This window comes from Doryrhamphus excisus, chromosome 2 (genome assembly GCF_030265055.1).
Source record: "Doryrhamphus excisus isolate RoL2022-K1 chromosome 2, RoL_Dexc_1.0, whole genome shotgun sequence".
Lineage (NCBI taxonomy): Eukaryota > Metazoa > Chordata > Actinopteri > Syngnathiformes > Syngnathidae > Doryrhamphus > Doryrhamphus excisus.
Window position 1 is genome coordinate 19,829,865 of NC_080467.1, and position 19,411 is coordinate 19,849,275.

The window sequence follows — 19,411 nt, forward strand, 5'->3', positions numbered from 1 at the left end:
TTAATATTATTGGTGTTTCATGTGGTGAATGACTGCATATAAACACGGCCATGGCAGGTGCTATATTTTGGTTATGGACCAACGACTTGCATGACGTTGCATTTAGAGCTTGATGTCGGAGCTTCAATGTTCCATCGTACAGTAGAAATATTCAGTCGTGGTGATGTTCAACTTTGTACTTTGTCTCGGAACCGCTACCATGTTAGTGTTACATTTATGAATGAAGCATTATTTTCATGCGGATTACCAAACTTTGCTCTTTGGTTATGACTATGGCTTTTGTTTGGGTTTCTTCAGGCCAAAGATTCAAAGATCTGAGGCATGACTTCCAGTTAGAAGCAAGCAGGTAACACCACCATGTCTTTAAAAACGATGATGGAGTCACGCCTTGCTTCCTTAAAGACTCTTCTACTGATCCAAGACCACGTTTCGGCTTCCCAATGTGCCAATCCCTACTGGTCATGAATGGACCAAACGGGCTTCAAACATTCCTCATAGACCAGCATTCATCCCGGCGCCATGCACCATTACACCTAATGATGGGAGGAAAGAAACAACACTTTCATTAGCAGGTCTGCTCCAGCGAGACGCGGAATGTTCCGTGGCTTTCCAACAACACGGACACAGAAAGGAGGCCTTCATGCGGCCCATTGTTGTCGTCAACAAGCTCACTTAGTGTAATGGGCTCGGTGGAGCCTGCCCTTCAAAAGACAAGGGGGCACCGTGCACGAATAAGAGCAGTCATGCTTGGACAGATTGGAGATTGGGGCAAAGACAGGACCATTGGTTGCGTTCAATGAGCCTCATTTAGTCCAACTCCAAAATAGACATCATAAACACCATGCAATTCAAAAAATAGCACTGGGACTAATTTGAGCCTGAAACAACACCATAGCCTTTTTAAGACCTGAACAACACCTGAAAATCAACCGTGATTATATGAAATTTCCGAACTTATGGTCATAACCAAAGACTAAATCGTGTTTGTTGTGTTCTTTGATATAAGATATATAAGATACCTTCTCAACATATTTGATGACACCCTGATGTATCATCCATTCATTCGATTCAGATTATCCGATCAATCTCAGCTAAGACTTTCCAGTCTTGACTCCTCCAGATCCACTGGGGAGCCTCCTTCCGGTTTCCCCGAACACCTCCCCAGGGATTCGTCTTCACTAGATGCCTGAGCCACCTCAACTGACCTCTTTTGATAATTCAGCAGCTCTACGATGAGTTCCTTCCAGATAACCAGATTTGGCAAACCAAGACCAGGTCACTCCCGCTCTCGACTGTTATTTGTTTGACTTTGAATAAAATGTAGTAAATCTTTATTCTGCAGCATCTGTCTTGCAGACTCCATCTTTTGTGGTGAAGAGAGAGCTAAGCCGAATTACTGTCGTTCTGACCCTCACCTAAGGATAGTGATCAAGAGGACAGGACAAAAACGTGATCCGAAATGAGTTTTCTCCACAGGGTGGCTGGGTTCTCCCTTCGAGATAAAGTGAAGAGCTCTCTCATCCGTGAGAATCTCGATGGGGAGGCTCGGGCATTAGTCGGAATGGCTCCCGTGCACCATCACGGGGAGGTGTTGAGGGCACGTCCGACTGGTCCGATTCCTCAGGAAAGACACATTGAGGAGACTATGTCTCCCAGCTGGTCTAGGAATGCCTCAGGCTGATACCTCAGGGGGAGCTGGACAAAGCGGAGGAAAACCTTGGCTTCTCGTCTGCCCGACTTTGGATAAGGAGAAGAAGATGGATGGGGTTGTTTGTCTATATGTGCCCTGTGATTGGCTGGTGCCCTGTGATTGGCTGGCGACCTGTCCAGGGTGTACCCCGCCTCTCGCCCCAAGACAGCTGGGATGGGCTCCAGCACCCTCGTGACCCTTGTGAGGAAAAAGCGGTGGAAATGAATGAATGAATGAATGAATGAATGAATGAATGAATGAATGAAGAAGATGGATGGATGGTAATATGATCCTAAGGCACAACACCCCTGACAAGATTTATTCATGTGAACATGTTAAATGTGATTTTTCCATGTTTGGTTTCTGTGATCTGAGCGTGTAATCACACTCAGCCAATCGTGCGGTGCAGATTTCCTACGTACGGACCATTTCGCAAGTACGAATACCCAGAGTGCGCAAACTAGTCTGCTGCTTTACTCTTTCAAATGATATTCAAATTTGACAGTTAAAAATGAAAATGTCTTGGAGGGAAAAAATCTTGATCTTTTCCATTCCGTCTTCAAAGCGTTCAAATTTCCGATATTTCCCGTACAGGTATGACAAATTGTACCTGATGTACAACCAAATAACGGCGACTGGAGCAACGCTGAGTCCATTGAAGCAAGCGCTGCCCTAATGAATGAGGGCTTTGTTTATATCTTACATTAAGAGCTAAAATTATCGTTTCTACTAGAAAAACATTAATTTGTGTATTTTTAGAACCGGAGCGCACTTTCAAGTGGGACTGAATTCCTTTCTTTTCTTTCAGCTCGGTTTAACGCTCGATGTAATTTAGTTGTGAAAACATTAGAGAGCTTATTAAGAGCTTATGAATATGGCTCTTCAGTCCCAGCCTGATAAAAGTGAAAGGCAGTGGAGGGGAATATAATGGTCCCTTTCGGAATGCATTTCACTGGTCACACTCTATCTACACATCTTACAGTTGATTTGAGCTTAAAGGCTTTAAGAAGAGGAGATTGGCCCTTTAAACTACACGGCTGAGCCGTGACCAGGAAAGGGGAAAAAATGTTTATTGAAATAAGTCAGACAGATCTGGGCGGACATCAAACCGTTGTTGATTAGCTTTAAAGCTGAGAGTGAAAGGGACTGCCAAGTTTTGTGTGTGGTATGGTAGTTAGCGTATTGTCAGCGTGGAGTTTATTTAAGGGACAGCACAATTCATTGTTTACGTGTGTGGACTTTGTGGGCTTAAACGCAATGAAGGCTGTGATTACACGAGGTTTCCAGTACGCTTGTACGGCGTATTACTGAAAAAAATAATTACTGGCAGAGGATTTTATAGTCATGTAATCAGGGTTTTGCAGTTTGTTAATCAGATTTATATGTGAAATTGGGTTTGAAAATGCACACATGTTTTTTTGCACAAGTTGTTATGACTTATAGCAATAATTAGTACAGTAATAATCGTAATAAGTCAAGAATAAAAGCAATATATTTACAGACAACCCTAAACACACAAAGCGTATTTTATATTATATATATAATATATAATATAAATATATATATAATATTATATATATTTTTATATATATATATATATATGTATGTATATATATAATTGTATATTTTACATTATTTTATATTATATTATTATTTATATTATTTTATAAATAACATTTTATACAAATTATTTTGGCATTATTTTTTATGTATTCCTATTAAATTTTTGTGAAATAAGGTATAGTCACTCATGCTGCGATGAGGGTTTACTTATCTGGTCCTGTTATTATATGGGAGCCAGGCAACGACATTTCGTTGGCAATTTCACTACTGTGTTTTTGTGCAATGACAATAAAGGGAGTATATCTATCTATCCATCTATCTATCTATCTATCTATCTATCTATCTATCTATCTATCTATCTATCTATCTATCTATCTATCTATCTATCTATCTATCTATCTATCTATCTATCTATCTATCTATCTATCTATAAGGCAATATAAGCAAATGTCAGGGGCGGCGTAACCTCCAGGGGGCGCCAAAAATTATATTAACTCTTAAAAAGGAACAGCTCATATTGATTCTAAAGTAATGTCCAATTAATATTTCTACAAATTATATCAAATAATCATTTTGGTACATAGGTATATAGGAATTTTATATCATATTTTCATGTTATTTGTGTGTAAATGTACCTTATATGTAGTGTTTCTTGCATTGCAATTATTTATTCCCGTATTTACAGTATTTTTATTTTGTGTTAAGAGTATTTGTATTGCATTTCTGATTTTTTTTTAAATGAGTTAACCATGTTCATGCCCTAATTTGTGTATTGTCCGTATGTCCATGAAACAAGCTTCTCATGTTACCAAAATAATGAAAATGATCTTAAAGCAAAGATCCCAGAGCTTGGAGTGCATCTCCTCCACAATGGAAATGCAAGCAGGCGCCACATGTTGACCACGAGTGCTGTCACTGGCTGCTTCTGCTTTCTCTCACAAGTTCTTGAGATTGTTGTGGAGATTGTTCATGAAAACAAAGTCCAGGCAGTGAACGGGAGACCAAACATTCGCTGTATTTGTATTTCTTACCTAGTAGTCCCATTTTCATGAAACAATGACAACACTGGTGGATCTCACAGTCGAAATGGCTGCTCTGTTACTCCAGTGTCCCCACAAACTCACACCTAATTCAACTATAAGGAAAAAAACATTCCTTTAAAGCAGGGGTGAGCAAACTACGGCCCGGGGGCCACATCCGGCCCGCCAAGTGTTTAAATACGGCTCGCCCGTTCTTTCCAAAATATTCATTTGAACTAAACATACAACCTGGCATCATGGCTTGAGCCAACCTTTCGATTGTTGAAGTAGCTGTTTTGTCCATTTCGTTATTTGATGTGGTCTGCTGTTTACAAAATGCTCCTGAAAAAAGGGACACAAGCACATAATAATAATAATAATCATAATCATAATAATATAAATAATAAATTATTATTATAATATTTCCTATTATTATTATTATTATTATTAAAGGGACACAAGCACATACATTAATAATAATAATAATAATAATACACTTAAGTTATTTATAATAATAATAATAGTATGATTATTGTTATTATTATGAGTACTTATTATTATTATTATTATTATTATAATGTTATTATAATAAATAATAAATTATTATTATTATAATTCATAATAATAATAATATCAATAATAAATTATTATTATTACTATAATTCCTATTATTAGTAGTATGTACTCATAATAATAACAATAATCATACTATTATTATTATTATTACAAATAAATTAACTGTATTATTATTATTATTATTTTATGTGCTTGTGTCCTTTTTTCAGTAATAATAATAATAATAATAATAATAATAATAATAATAATAATAATAATAATAATAATAATAATAATAATAATAATAATAATACATTTAATTTACAACACACTTTACATCAAATAAATGATCTCAAAGGGCACATATAGCAGAGTGCATGACACTTTTACGTGTAAAATGTGTGTAAAAATCTATGTGTAAAAATTGACTGTTACGTGTAAAATACTGGTCTAAAATACTAGTCTGGCCCCCCCGTCAATTTTATTAAATCAATGCGGCCCGCGAGTCAAAAAGTTTGCCCACCCCTGCTTTAAAGGATGCCCTTCAGTTGCAAACTACAAAAATTGTGTAATATACAGTATTTTGTTAACATACTATACTCAGCGGTTACGGCATCCAGGATGAGGAATAAAATGCTGCTGGGTGGTTTCGGGAAGAGAATTATAGTGTGAGGGACCAGCAAGGCCGGCTTTAAAATAACAACACTTAAAGCTTCTGGGTGTTAGAGTAAATGGTGGCATATAATCCCCTCCGCTCCCGAGCAGCATTAGCCAAAATTCCTCAATAATAGGCAACATGAGTCTGTAGGGACTCCCGCTTTCGTGAGATGTTTGTAATACTGGAAGGGTCAGCGAAGGTCACAGACAGACAGCCCGGCCGACAAGGAGGCTCAAGTGTGCCGCCCGTTTCAGAAACAAGGTGCCTCTTTTCAGTATTGAGTCATTAAGATCCATTTTTCCATCATAACAAAGGACGTGGCGGAGCCGGGCCGAGTGTTTGCACAGCTGATTATTAACACCACACCTTGCCCACCCGCTCAACCAAGCCATGGAAGGAAGAGGGAAAAGTGGCAGCTGCAGGCTGGTTGGAGCTTAATCCATGTTATGTATTTGGCCTTTGTCAATTATATTGAAAGTCTTTTGAGTGGAATCAATTTGTACAAGTCAGGCCCGAAGACATGACGTCACGTGGGGAAAGCCAACGAATGGAAGACGTACGAATAGGCAGAAACACATGTTACACGGCAATACATCAGGTGACACTCATTAAGCGGACATGCCATCGAGACTTTCATGCATTTGTGGTCATTCAGCACAATACATACCATGAGTGCATCATCATTGCTTGTCACGCTATGAATAATGACTAACGATATCCAGCAGGTCCGCTTATTGGTGCGCTAACGACACCGGCTTGCGCTTTAAGCTGATGAGCTGCTAAACCACAGCAAAGACCTTTTGGTTCTTGAAATGCATGCTATACCGCCTGGGAAGTGAAATCCTTGCATGGCAGGGGTCGGCAACCTTTTTAGTTTAGTAAAAAAAAATGAAAAGGGTCATTGGGAACCTGTATCATAATTAATGGTGTTTTCTAAATGATGCCTGGTTTCATATGAAAATACACTATTTTGGTAGAAAGTATCTAGCATCATCCTTTAGGTAGAATATTACTATTTAACTGAGGTGGGGAAAGTCAGTGTTTTTAAAGTTTCAAGTAAGTCGTGCATAGACGTGCAAGTCCAAGTCAGGTCTTTTAAGTGAAGACAAGACAAGTCGAATCCCGTCCAAAGTCATAGGTTTGGAATTTTCCACTCCTCAAAGTCCATAAGTACTATTTATTTATTCATTCATTCATTCATTCATCAGAAGGGTCGCAGGGAGGGGTTGCTGGAGCCTATCCCAGCTGTCTTGGGGCAAGAGGTGGGGTACACCCTGGACTGGTCGCCAGCCAATCGCAGGGCACATATAGACAAACAACCATTCACACTCACATTCATACCTATGGACAATTAGCTTTGAGGTCTGCGCACCAACCACTTGACCGCCGTGCAGCCCTGCACTATTTATTGTCTCCTGAAATAAAATGCCATTTTAACAATGTAATGTCAATTCTGGTCGGGTCTATTTGACAATTGGTTGTCATAGACCAGCAATCCTCATTCTTTTTTGGCCACAAACTGTATGAGGTTCTCGAAGAGGTGGGAGCAAGTCCGTGTTTTGCAAATCTCAGTTTTCTGACCTATAAATGTTGTTACAATGTTTTTTCTAACACTGAGTGTGACCAAACACAGCAGAGTGGGCATACTTGGAGGTGGGCTATGGGTGGAATAAATTAAACAGACCGTTTGGGTGGGAAGCAGGAGACACTGCAGGAAGAGGTGCAGAATCTGGAAGATCTAGAAAGCTTTCTGTGCAGATGATCACATGTAGCTGCTCTACAGTAGTCCACAACTCAACACAAGAGGTCGAAAATGACAACAATAGGTTCCATTTACGTCTGGAGTCAGGTCTGAACGACACATTGGGACTAGTTCCAAGTCATAAGGCTGAAAATCTGAGTCCTTACAAGTCAGGACTGCAAGGACTGCAAGTGTCCTATTAAATTTGACAGATTCAACGAATGCTGCATCATAAACGTAAACAGTATGACATCATTGCAGTGCTGCATACTGACATACATTAGCGTAAACAAGCGACACAAATAGCATAAATTCCTCTCTCCGTTGTTGCACGGAGGTGACAATTCCCTGAATAGCAGCACCTTCCCCCAACCAAAGCGCCCCATTCTGTAGTACTTCAACCAGTAGCAAATATTTTGGACCCCCTTCCTAAAATGATTCAATCAGTATCCACTCAAACAGTTTCCCACTCACCTGGGAGAAGTTGAGGCCATTGAGAGGATGACACTGTTCCTCCACCTTCTCGACAGCTCCCGTCCTCTTCCTCATCCTCTCCGCCTCCTGCGCCAGGTAGAGGTCCAGCACCGGCACGCCTCTTGTCTTAATGTCCGCCTCGGTCAGCGAGTTCACCATCAACATGACCCAAACCGGTCGTTTCCTTTCCCAGTTCCCGGCGATGGCATTGAAGAGGTAGTCCGCATAAAGTCCTTTCCCTCGCTGATCTGGCGTCATCCACGAAGGCATCATGAGTTTCACGTACTCCAGGTGCCTCTTAAGTCTGCGATAGATGTCTCTGGGTAGAACGTCCTGCAGGTTCTCGCCCTGGGGGAGCAGCTGACAGCTGGTCAAAGCGGAGATGGTGAACGGATCTGTCAGGTCCAGCTCAAAGTAGACTATGTTGCTCTCCTGGAAGGCCTGCTTGGAGTTCTCAGGGATGAAGTCCCAAACACGGGTGTAGGGAACGTGGATTGTACCGTAGAAATACGAGGGGGGGTCCCGTTTGATCGTCCATAAGAAGGAGTTTAAGTCTGTTTGCTGGAGAAAGAAAACAAGTGTTATTTGTAGTTTTGAGGGTTGTGATTGGCTACGGCAGAAACCGTTGGTCTGGTGTTCTGGTTTCAAGCCAGGATTTAAAAAAAATGATGAGAGTTATTTAAAATTGTCAAAAATGTGTACAATATAGGACCTGTAAGTTTGATATCAATGCATCCCACTGCAATGTAACTTCACTGACGCTTTGGTAAGCAAAATAAGCATTTAAGCAATCTCGAATTGCAAAAAAGAGAAGCTAATGATGTTATTTTCTGCCTTCACTGGCCTGTCTGACACTTACCCGAGAGACTGTTTATTAGCCGTGTGCTAACAGAGTGCTAATGACTTATTAACAGGCCACTTAGGAGCAAAGTGTCAAACAAACAATACACATGATGTCACGTCATCAGACTGCGGATTAGCTGCCTTCATGTTTTCCACACGGATCGGACCTGGAATCCTGGAATACTCAACTAGCACGGACAACACTTTATTGGCTGTAGATCTCGAAAACATGAGTCAGTATCTCACAATTCAAATCTGATGTATTTTTCTGAAATATTTGGTGACTTAAATGAAGTAAGTGAATAACACAAAATGACCGTCTCTTGCAAAACTTTGGACTACATGAATTAGAATTTTACTTGTTTATTAGTATCGTGGTGAGTCCATGTTCACCCTCAAGGTATGCCTGGCTTCTCAACTGGGACACATAAAATTATGAGCAAATCTAATAAGCAAAAAATAAAATAAAATTACAGTTCGATTATGGCTCCCTCACTACTATATCAGTTTTGTGCTACATTATGGTGTATTAAATTCCTACATACTGGTGTAGTATTCTGGTCACTAGATGTCAGGAATGACACAAAACATTAAGCTATTACCTTATATTACATTACCTTAACACTGCATGGTCGACATGAGTGAAAAAAAATTCCTCTCCCATTCCGTGTGGAAGTGGTACGTTTTGGGCTGAAGAAATAAATTTGATGCTGACTGGTTAGCTTGTTAGCTCGCTTGCTAGTGGCCGTCTTGGTTGTCGCAGGTCTAATTAATACCCACATTTCCAAATCTGCCAAAATAATTTCCACGTAAACATTGCATGCACAATGTGGCACCTGTTGACAATCCGTGATGTTGTCAACTCCAAGCCTTTACTGAGCCAAGGCAGACATTCAAATTAAAATAGACAAATCTCACCAAGCATGGGGTGACTTACTGTATTCTGTATTCCTTCTGACATCTAGTGGAAGACTGATAAATTGTTTAATTGTGTCACTGTGGGAATTTTGGAGTAAATAAATCATGTTTAATTAAGCAGAATGGGACAATCCAAAGGCACATTTGATGATTTCTCATCACGGCACACTACTGTATGTGCGGCGGAACAGTGGTTGGGAATCAGATCTTTTTTGGAACACATTAGAGTATTTTTTATGTATTTTTTTTTTCAAAAAATAAAAAATGTCACCAGAAAATTCAGTTACATTGAATTACAACACGAGGTGACTATGACTTATTACTTTTGTAAAATAAAAATAAGTACACAAAAAGTGTATAGAAGTATAAAAAAAGTGTACAATTAAGACAATTAAGAGTGATTTACTACATGGGATGCAGATGCACATCTATCTATCTATCTATCTATCTGTCTGTCTTACTTACTTTCTTGTGGAGCTCACAGTTGCTTGAGTCAGATCTGATCCTCCACTGGTCACTTTTGACCAGAAGAACCAGGCAGGACTGGATCAATGCGCCCAGGGTTCCGCGCATCGTGACTCTGTCCTCTCAGACACACACACGCGCACACGCACACACACACTCACACACACACAAAGTAATCCAAACTATGTTTTCTTAGAATGCATGGATGAGTTAATGCTTCCACGGATCCACGCGTCCACGCTAAACAAACCAGTCATGCTCAGGCTTTGCGCACAGGCGTAATAGCAGCAGCAGAAGTGGTGGTGGTGATGGGAGATGTTGGTGGTCATTTGGTGGAGTTTCTCTTTCCCTTCCACCGGCGTCACATCGTCAGCTTGTCACGGAGATGTCTGCGTGCCTGCTCCTCTGTCCGGTGATCACTTTGTTGGAGGTGCTCCAAAGTTGTTGCGTAAAATCCACGCGCGTCTGAATGAATGGAAGCAGCAGGAAAAAAAAGTTCGCTCCTCACTTCTTCTTCACTATTTGCATCTCTGTGCGTCCGCCTCGCTGCTGCGTGTGTATGTGTCCTACCCCCTGTGTCGCCTGCACCCCCCCCCCCCCCCCACAAACTCACACACCCTCTAACCTCACTTTAACCTTACACCAATTCTCAACCCCCTAACATTTAATGATTACCGTAATGGGGACAGTCTGACCGTGCAAGGAGATTTATGACTCATCACAATCTCAAACTTTCCCCATCGTTCATTCCAATATGTACAAAGTAGCAGCAAAAAATAGAAGCAAAATATGAGCACTGATAACATGTATGAAATGTACTGGCTTCTTCTTGGTCAAGTTGCCTGCGGGCAAGGCAGGAGGTGCCAGTGGAGATGCAGCAGCCAGATTACCATAATGCCTTACAAGGTGGGGGCATTAACATGACAAAACCTGCAATAACGAGGCGCTTTGCCCTGCAAATTCATGAAGATGGGCAGACACTCAATTAGCCTCGTCAGGGAATTGCTTGCATATCCCTGTAAGTCAAGATAATCAAATATTATTACTGTTCTAAATTACAATAATGGTGATTAAAATAGTTTGGAGTGTATATACTGTATGTAGGAATTTATTAATATGTATTTATAGTGGTTTATTATTTTACTCAATAATGTAAATGGATAAATACGAAATAAAGAAATAAATACAAAGATAAACAAATACATCCACAATCATGTTCAAAGAAAATAATATTTCCCCAATTGATTATCAGTAACTTCATTTTTTCATTTTTGTGTATTATTTTTGTTAATTTTGCAATTTTTTTTAAATTAATGAATGCCTCTTAATGTTATTTTCCTTGATTTAATTTGACATTGTTCTTCCGGAAGCCATGCACAAGTAATGGACGCGCACGTGACTAGTGTAGCTTAGCTCTGCGTTAAATAGTCCAACTTTACAACAATCTGACAGATGTTGCACTTTAATTAGAGGGTTTGTACATTTTTTAGACTAAAAATAATGTGTTGGGATGGGGGGGGGGGGTGTTGCTGCTTTTGGAGGGTAGAGCAACACAACTGTTTAATGGGTGCAGGGAGCACATTCACATACATCATTGTCACCTGTGAGTAAATAAAGAACGGTTCTCTGTATTGTTGATGGCTGCTTTGCAGGAAAAGCAGATGCTTCGCCATATATCGTGGACGCTGCCGGGGTGTCAGTTTGGTCGGGGACGATACACACTGGACGTTAGAGCATCACCATTTCTCACTGGCTTTCTTTATGCATCACTCCCTGTCACCGTGCATGTATATACAGCCATATGCGGGAACTCTTAATTCCGGTCCGTCACTTTTTAGACGTCCGGGTCAAACCCAAACAACAATAACAATTCCTATTGTTACATGGTGTTCACCATTTAACCCACAAAAAACATCCGTGAAGATAGTTCATGTGTGTTTGAGATTCAATTCTACTTTATCAAGGCTTCCCAAAGCTCCCCCTAGTGGCCACACTTTATATCAACTTCTCTGCCTTATATCAGTTTCCAAAGACCAACATTCATACTACGTATTAAATGGAAATATATCATACAAAGTCTATATGAAGTAATAAGTCCTGTATTATATATTACATATTTTTGCTGAAAAGCAAAGCAAAATAAGACAGAAGACACATTCAAAGATATTGCTATGTGCAATATCCTACACTGGTCACTCGGTGTCAGTAATGTTACATCGATGAGACAATAACCACTACAGGAAGTACAAAGAACACTCCAAATGCTGACGTGTGAGTCTACATTATGTCCCATATGTCTTATTTTCAGTTATTATGTCAACTATAAGCTCGGAGACCCTAGTTCAATCCCACCCTCGGCCATCTCTGTGTGGAGTTTGCATGTTCTCTCCGTGCATGCGTGGGTTTTCTCCGGGTACTCCGGTTTCCTCCCACATTCCAAAAACATGCTAGGTTAATTAGCCACTCCAAATTGTCCATAGGTATGAATGTGAGTGTGAATGGTTGTTTGTCTATATGTGCCCTGTGATTGGCTGGCCACCAGTCCAGGGTGTACCCCGCCTCTCGCCCGAAGACAGCTGGGATAGGCTCCAGCACCCCTCGCAACCCTCGTGAGGATAAGTGGTAGAAAATGAATGAATGAATGTCGACTATATCAGGTAGTATGAGCGCAAATGTGACTATAGGGTTGTTATTTCATGTCTACAGGGCTTTAATCATGTTAAAACTTCTTAAGAAAATGTTCTATGTTCGAACTATAAAAATATTCTGTTTCTAAATAATGAATTCACTTATTACGGGTCGTGTCTGGAACCAATTAAATACGATAAACAAGACTTGAGAGTAGTCAGTGTACAGCTTGTATAGCTGGATGGATGTACTATCCATTTAAAAATATCGAAAATAGCCGGCAACGTAGTTAAGCTATGGGGCATGGCCAAGAAGCTGCACGAGTGCTGCCGGCATAGGGAGCCGCAGTTCCCGGATTCCAATACGTATATACTGTAACATTGTGAGGCATTGTGAGTGGCTGTTTCCCAACACCATGACCATGAGCCCAAACACACCTCCAAGATGAAGCTGAAGGCATCTCCAGCAGAACTATTGGAAATATTCCCGTTTTTTTTAATGCAATTTTCCATCATCAGTGGAGGAAACCCAGAAGTCATGAACCCATTTGAGGGTGAACAATTCAGTGAGTGGCATATCCCATGTTTCATGTCAGAGCTCATGCTAGCGGCGAGTGATTACAGCAGACAAAATGTCACTTCGGTTTAAAAGCATACGGACCAGCTGCATGAGGGGTCGTTGGAACAAAGGCGCCGCTTGTGCAAAGCAGCCCCCATGCAAAGTGGCATCACATCGCCACCTAAGAACGTTATAAAAACAGGCCGTGAAAATATCAACGCGCGATCAAAATCATCACGGAATGAAAGCGGGCGCGTTCAAAGGCAGCTGTCGATACTGATACAATGCGCCATCTGTACATTTCCACTTGAAAGTGTCTCTCTCTTGGCCAACATCAAATAGATCTTCTGAGGGATCCAGTGCAAACATCTCATTCTGCCTGCCGACGCTGGACAGATCTTCAAAAGGTTCTCACAATATGGAAATATGCACATATGTTTCATTTTATACGGGCCGGGAGGTGGACCCATCTGATCCTGTCAGGCCCAGGTGACCCCCGCAGCGCTATAGCTATCATGAGAATGAGGATTTAGTTGGATTTCATGCAAAAATGATATATTTTGGGGAGGTTACTTAAAAAGCTGATTGTATATCGGCAATATCCGATATATTGGTCGATAACTCGGGGTGTAAGGATTCATCCACTACATCCATGTATCAATTGATATTCCTACCATCCAGCTCCATTAGCCACGTATACATGGACACAAATATTCCAATTGCATTCGGTTCATTTGAAACGGAAAGAATTGAACATTTGTATACACCTCATTCCCAAAGAAAAGTGCAAATCCGAATTAATATATAATCGGATTCATGGGGGTGGAATATTCCTTTTCCCAATCCGATTGAGGTATCTTGTACCCGCTGTACCCGTCGTGTTTTTCTTCTTCTGTTGTTTATTAGTGGTTGGCTATATAATATATTGAGGTATCTTGTACTAAACGTGGGAAAGTTGTTAGGGTGCGTTCTTCTTCGTCGTGGTTTTCTTGGCAAGCAGCTTTCATGTGCATTAGCGCCATCTGTGGAACAGAATCTAAACACTTCTATACTTTATTCACAAGTCCAGTTTTATTTAATAAGGAAATATATTTCTATATAAAACATGTCCTGAGTTTAATTATAAAATATTAGCAAGATTGAATTTGATCTTTTCCTGTTTAAATTGATCCCAGGTGCGTTCTTTCAGCGCATGCTCAGATATGACGTAACACGGAACTCGAGATGTTCTTCGGTTTTAAATATGGAGGTGAGCAATCGGCACTGGACTGCTGTGGAAAGTTGGTTTTTGATCCAAACTAATTTCAAGACCGGACAAAAGAAAAACTGTCAATATGGAGTTATTCCAACAAGTGAAAGAAAAACTTGGGGAAGTCGGTATCACGTGATGTTGATGTTTACGTTTTACTGGGCATGCCCCATTGACGATTCTGGTTGATTAGAGATTGGATTATTCCATTCCACGTATACCATTGTTTTCAGGAAAAGTCATTCGGGAAGATTCCATTTGAAAAGAGGAAAAACTGGCTATTGTGTTCAGCAAGTTCAGCAATCCCATTCCGTACGACATCTTAATTAGATTTTTGTCCGGTTGACACGTCTTCAGATGTTGAGTGATGGGAGTCCCCCAGTAGCAACAAACAAAACCAGGGAATTCGTGTTTCTGTGGGCGAGGGCCGAGATTCCTATCTCTTGATTACACTGTTGGGTTTTCTGCACGCACTCCCGTTTACACATTCCTTATGTCTTTTTTATGATCGGCACAAGTGACCGCATGAGGACATGACTGTAGTGGCGAGAAGAAGCGTCTTCCAGTAACAACACTTCACGTCTTATGAGTCAGAGCGCTACAGATGGCGGCTTCTATCGACCGTGGTCCGCTTCTTTCACAGCACATTAAATTCCGATTGAAAAGCCGCGGCTCCAGCGTGTGTGTGTGCTTGCTTGGAAGTCAGACTGATTTCTTCCACGTGAGGCCAAGATTACTGAAAATTTGAAATCAAGAGGCCTCCGGTTCGATGCCCAAACGTATCACATTAGCACAGTATTGGGCAGGAAAGTGGACGACCTCGTCCAAGGAGCATATTTGAGTAACATCTGGGAATATCGATATGTTGCATGGCCACTAAAATGTCAGATATGCTGCGATGATTTTCATAATTTCAGCTGGTTTAGGTTGAGGATGGAGGATTTTACTAAATTCCCTTGACCTGTCACGGGCAGGACATCCAAAATGTGCCTTTTGAAATTAAAACCCCGACATTAAGTCCTCAGGAACTCCTAAGCTATTCAACAGGGATGACTTGAATAATAATAATAATAATAATAACATGTCAGCCCATTTTCTGACATGTTTTTTTGCAGATGTTCTACTGCTGAGGATGCTTCAGTTGGACACTGATGGCTAATGCTAATTTAACAAGAAACAAACAGCAAAAAAAAAAAAAAATCAACAATAATTTTACAAGAACAAAGTCATGATATTAAGAGAGTAAAATTAATTTACGACAATTTCAATAACATAATGAGGAAAAACAACATTTATGAGGATAGAGTATAAATATTTGGAAAATGTTTAAACATTTCAGGCATTTTATGAGTATAAAAACATTTTTGAGGAAAAAAAATGTTGGTATTTAATGAGAATAAACTGGTGATGTTATTTGGAACAATAATGTCACTGCCGTAGCATGGAGTCCATATCTTAAGTCTTTTTTTAATGTCATGATATTCTGAGAAACAAAAAAAAACAAAGAATAAAGTTGTAATTTTGACATAATCTTACAAGAATAAAGTCGGAATCAAATTCATAATATTGCAAGAAAAAATACTAGATCATTGAAATATTTTGCAAAATTTAAAGAAATGAAAAAAAAGTTTAAAAGTCTAAAATAAACATTTTGAAAACGTTAATTCAAATAAATTAAATACAATTATTTATGAGAAACATGAACAGCATTCTAGTACCATAGAGTTGAAATATTAAATAATTTTAAAAGTTATAATATTTTGAGGAATAAAAAAAACACAAAGAGCAAAGTTGTAATTTTTTGGACAATTTGCACCTAAGGCCTCTCCGACCCCCACCAAGCATTCATTCCCATTCATCTTCCAGTGTGGGCATCACAGCATGTAATCAAAACTATAAAAGCTGTGTTTTAATGGTCTTTATCGTTGTAGGAGGCGTAGATGTGTCCCATTATATGCACTACTAAGCTGTCGTGTTTTATCTGTTTATCTTTAGAACGCACAGAAAACAGAAAGACACGTGTTGATGTCTCACAGTAAGATTGTGAATTTGTGGAGAAAAGTTTTTCCTTTGAATCACCTCATTATCTTTGTGTTTAAGTAACACAGTTCAATGGTACTGTCAATCACTTTTTCCACACAATTATATTCATTTATCACATAAAATAATGGTGTCCACCACTTTTATACAGTTCAGAAATGAAAAAGACCTGCCAAAACATCATTTAGAACGGAAAGACCAAAAAAAGAGCAGGAAATATATGTTTCAAGCAAGGAAATAAAGTCTGAACAATGTTATTATTGGAGGGATTGAACGTTCCCTTGTGTTCACAACCACATCATTAAATGTCAAAATGACTACAAAGAGCTTCAACTGGTTTTTAAATAGACTCACAGCAGAGATGAGACCCACCTGGGTGGAACATCAACGCTGGCCACCTAACGAGACCAGGTGAACCCAATGACCAGGAGATTTGACTTCATCCTATCGTCCTACTATCAATGGACGTTACTATCAACCAACCAGCTTGGGGTGGGGGGGCTGGGGTTCATGTGTGTGGCATTAATGAACTACACAAGCAGGGATCAAACCTTTGGGTGTTTAGTGTACGTGGCGTTTGTGTCTGACCGCAAATCCACTGGGACACGTTGGGTTCCTGTAAAAGTTGTTATACCATGAACACCATCTTGGCTTTCATGCCGTGACTCACACCGTCGTCACACAACCACTTCCAGCTCTGCTGACACTCAGATGTCACGGTGGCGTTCCAAACAAAAAACACTTTTCATCGGCTATACTGCATATGGAAGTCAAAAAGATACAATTGGGATAAAACTTTATTCATCCCCAAAGTGGGGCTGCACGGCAGACGAGTGGTTAGCACGCAGGCCTCACAGCTAGGAGACCCGAGTTCAATCCCACCCTCGGCCATCTCTGTGTGGAGTTTGCATGTTCTCCCCGTGCATGCGTGGGTTTTCTCCGGGTACTCCGGTTTCCTCCCACATTCCAAAAACATGCTAGGTTAATTGGCCACTCCAAATTGTCCATAGGTATGAATGTGAGTGTGAATGGTTGTTTGTCTATATGTGCCCTGTGATTGGCTGGCCACCAGTCCAGGGTGTACCCCGCCTCTCGCCCGATGACAGCTGGGATAGGCTCCAGCACCCCCCGCGACCCTTGTGAGGAAAAAGCGGTAGAAAATGAATGAATGTATAAATATGTAATATAAAATATTATAATATAATAATATAAATAAATTATAATATAAAAACACAAAATAATATATAAAATAAAATATTATAATATAAAAACACAAAATAATATATAAAATAAAATATTATAATATAAATTATAATATAAAATATAAAATAATAAATAAATAAAATATATCTACTTCCAGATTAGACATTTGTGATGAATGATCTTGTCATTAGAGGATGTAATAATTAGAACTTTACAATCTCGTGGTTGAATTCCCAATTCAGAGGCTCCATTGTGTGTACTGGTTCATGGATATCGAACTGGCTTCATATCCACACCAAGCCGTGTTAGAACAGTAAGCTTACAGTAATTATGATTCAGCCTCATACAAAACGCCGCTTGTAAGTCCGGTTTGAGTGAATGTGACACAAAACACACTTAACCATGACCCCGAAACGTGTTGAAAGGTTGTATGAATGATTAATGTTATCTCTGTTTTGATTTCTTGGTGAACTTATCGGCGCACCAGAGGGACGTCGCCCATCATGAGCCTTCAACACCTCAGTTCGATGTGTTTAAACAGCAGGAGCGAAGGCCGAGAGTTAACAAAATGAAAGAGATTCTTGTCCGGAGAAGAGCATCCTATTCCAAAAGCGGAGCTTGTTGTCCACAGCGGCTGTCAATCACATCCTTCAGCTTGGCCTCCGCTCTTAAAGGTCAATAAAATCCAAAGAGGACTCTTGTCTTGCGTTTGACTCTTGCAGTGTGTCAACAGGCCGAGCGTGAGGGTCAAGTTTCCTTCGCCATTTTGACTTTGTGAAGTCACGCCAAAAAATGATCACCAGCGAAGTTTGCATTGGCGGGAGACGACCTGCCTCGCTTTGTGTGTTCAAAATCTGTGTTCAAATCTGTGTTCAAATCTCATTCCAGGCTCAAAGTGCCGAGGAATCCTTTTCTGGACGTGTCTGTGTGTGTCAATGAGCCCCATTGTAATTACTTGTATATTTAGCAAGAAAAAAACAAGAACACCTGGCAACCATGGTGTCAGGAAAATAGGATTCGCTATATAAAAAACTTGCTTTTTGTGTATTATTCCATTTGACTAATATTACTTTTAATTATGCACTATTATACTTTCTGCTAAAATAGTTCTCCACAAGCTTGTCCCGATTCAAACAGCCTTGGATATCGAGGCATGTGAGCCTGCCCTTCATTGTCTCTATCGCCCCTCCCATTGCATATGTGGTTTCCTATATTAACGAATCCACTGAAAACAAGTCCCCCATATGCTTATCACCTGATTTAAATAGCCTTGGGTGTCTGGGCATGCGGGTCTGCCCTTCATTGTCTCTGTCCCCCACAGGAACTCCTATATTAACTATATTAACTCATCTAATATATTAACTAATCTACTGGAGGCCAAGAAGCCTCTTTGTGTAAAAATAATATATATGAATATTTTCTCCTTTTACAAACAAGTGTTAAAAGCAGCAAGTAGACATACGTAGAGTACCCTATATATCGTATACTGCATGGATATGGTGAAAGTGAGAAGATAATAGAAGATGCAGAATCTTGTGGTATTTCCGGAGGCGGTTGAGGAAACGTGGCAGTGGTTATCGTGTCGGTATTTATATTTGTTCCCGTCTGCCTGTGGTGTCGTTATGCTCTCAATAACTGTCTGTCACTGTCTTTTGGGGCCTGACGACCAAAGTGATGATTCTCTGTGGTGCACACACAGTTTGAAATGGCAAAATATATATATATGGTATACCACCGCCTGGAAGGTTTTTTTTTCCTCTTTATGAAGAAACAGTTAATTCTTCATTTTATTGTTTATTTCTGCTTT

The 19,411-nt window shown here is 40.0% G+C and overlaps 1 protein-coding gene across 1 annotated transcript in view; it reads right to left on the reverse strand.

The window, feature by feature from the left end:
* The window catches only part of trabd2a (TraB domain containing 2A), a 50,426-nt gene extending 39,940 nt beyond the window's left edge, over positions 1-10,486 (reverse strand). Inside the window, exons 1-2 of the mRNA XM_058064202.1 lie at positions 9,927-10,486; positions 7,701-8,261 (exon numbers count right to left, since the gene is read on the reverse strand). Coding sequence (XP_057920185.1) covers positions 7,701-8,261; positions 9,927-10,034 — 669 coding nt within the window. The 5' untranslated portion in view covers positions 10,035-10,486. The remainder of the gene's footprint in view (positions 1-7,700; positions 8,262-9,926) is intronic.
* Between the last annotated feature and the right edge of the window lie 8,925 nt (positions 10,487-19,411).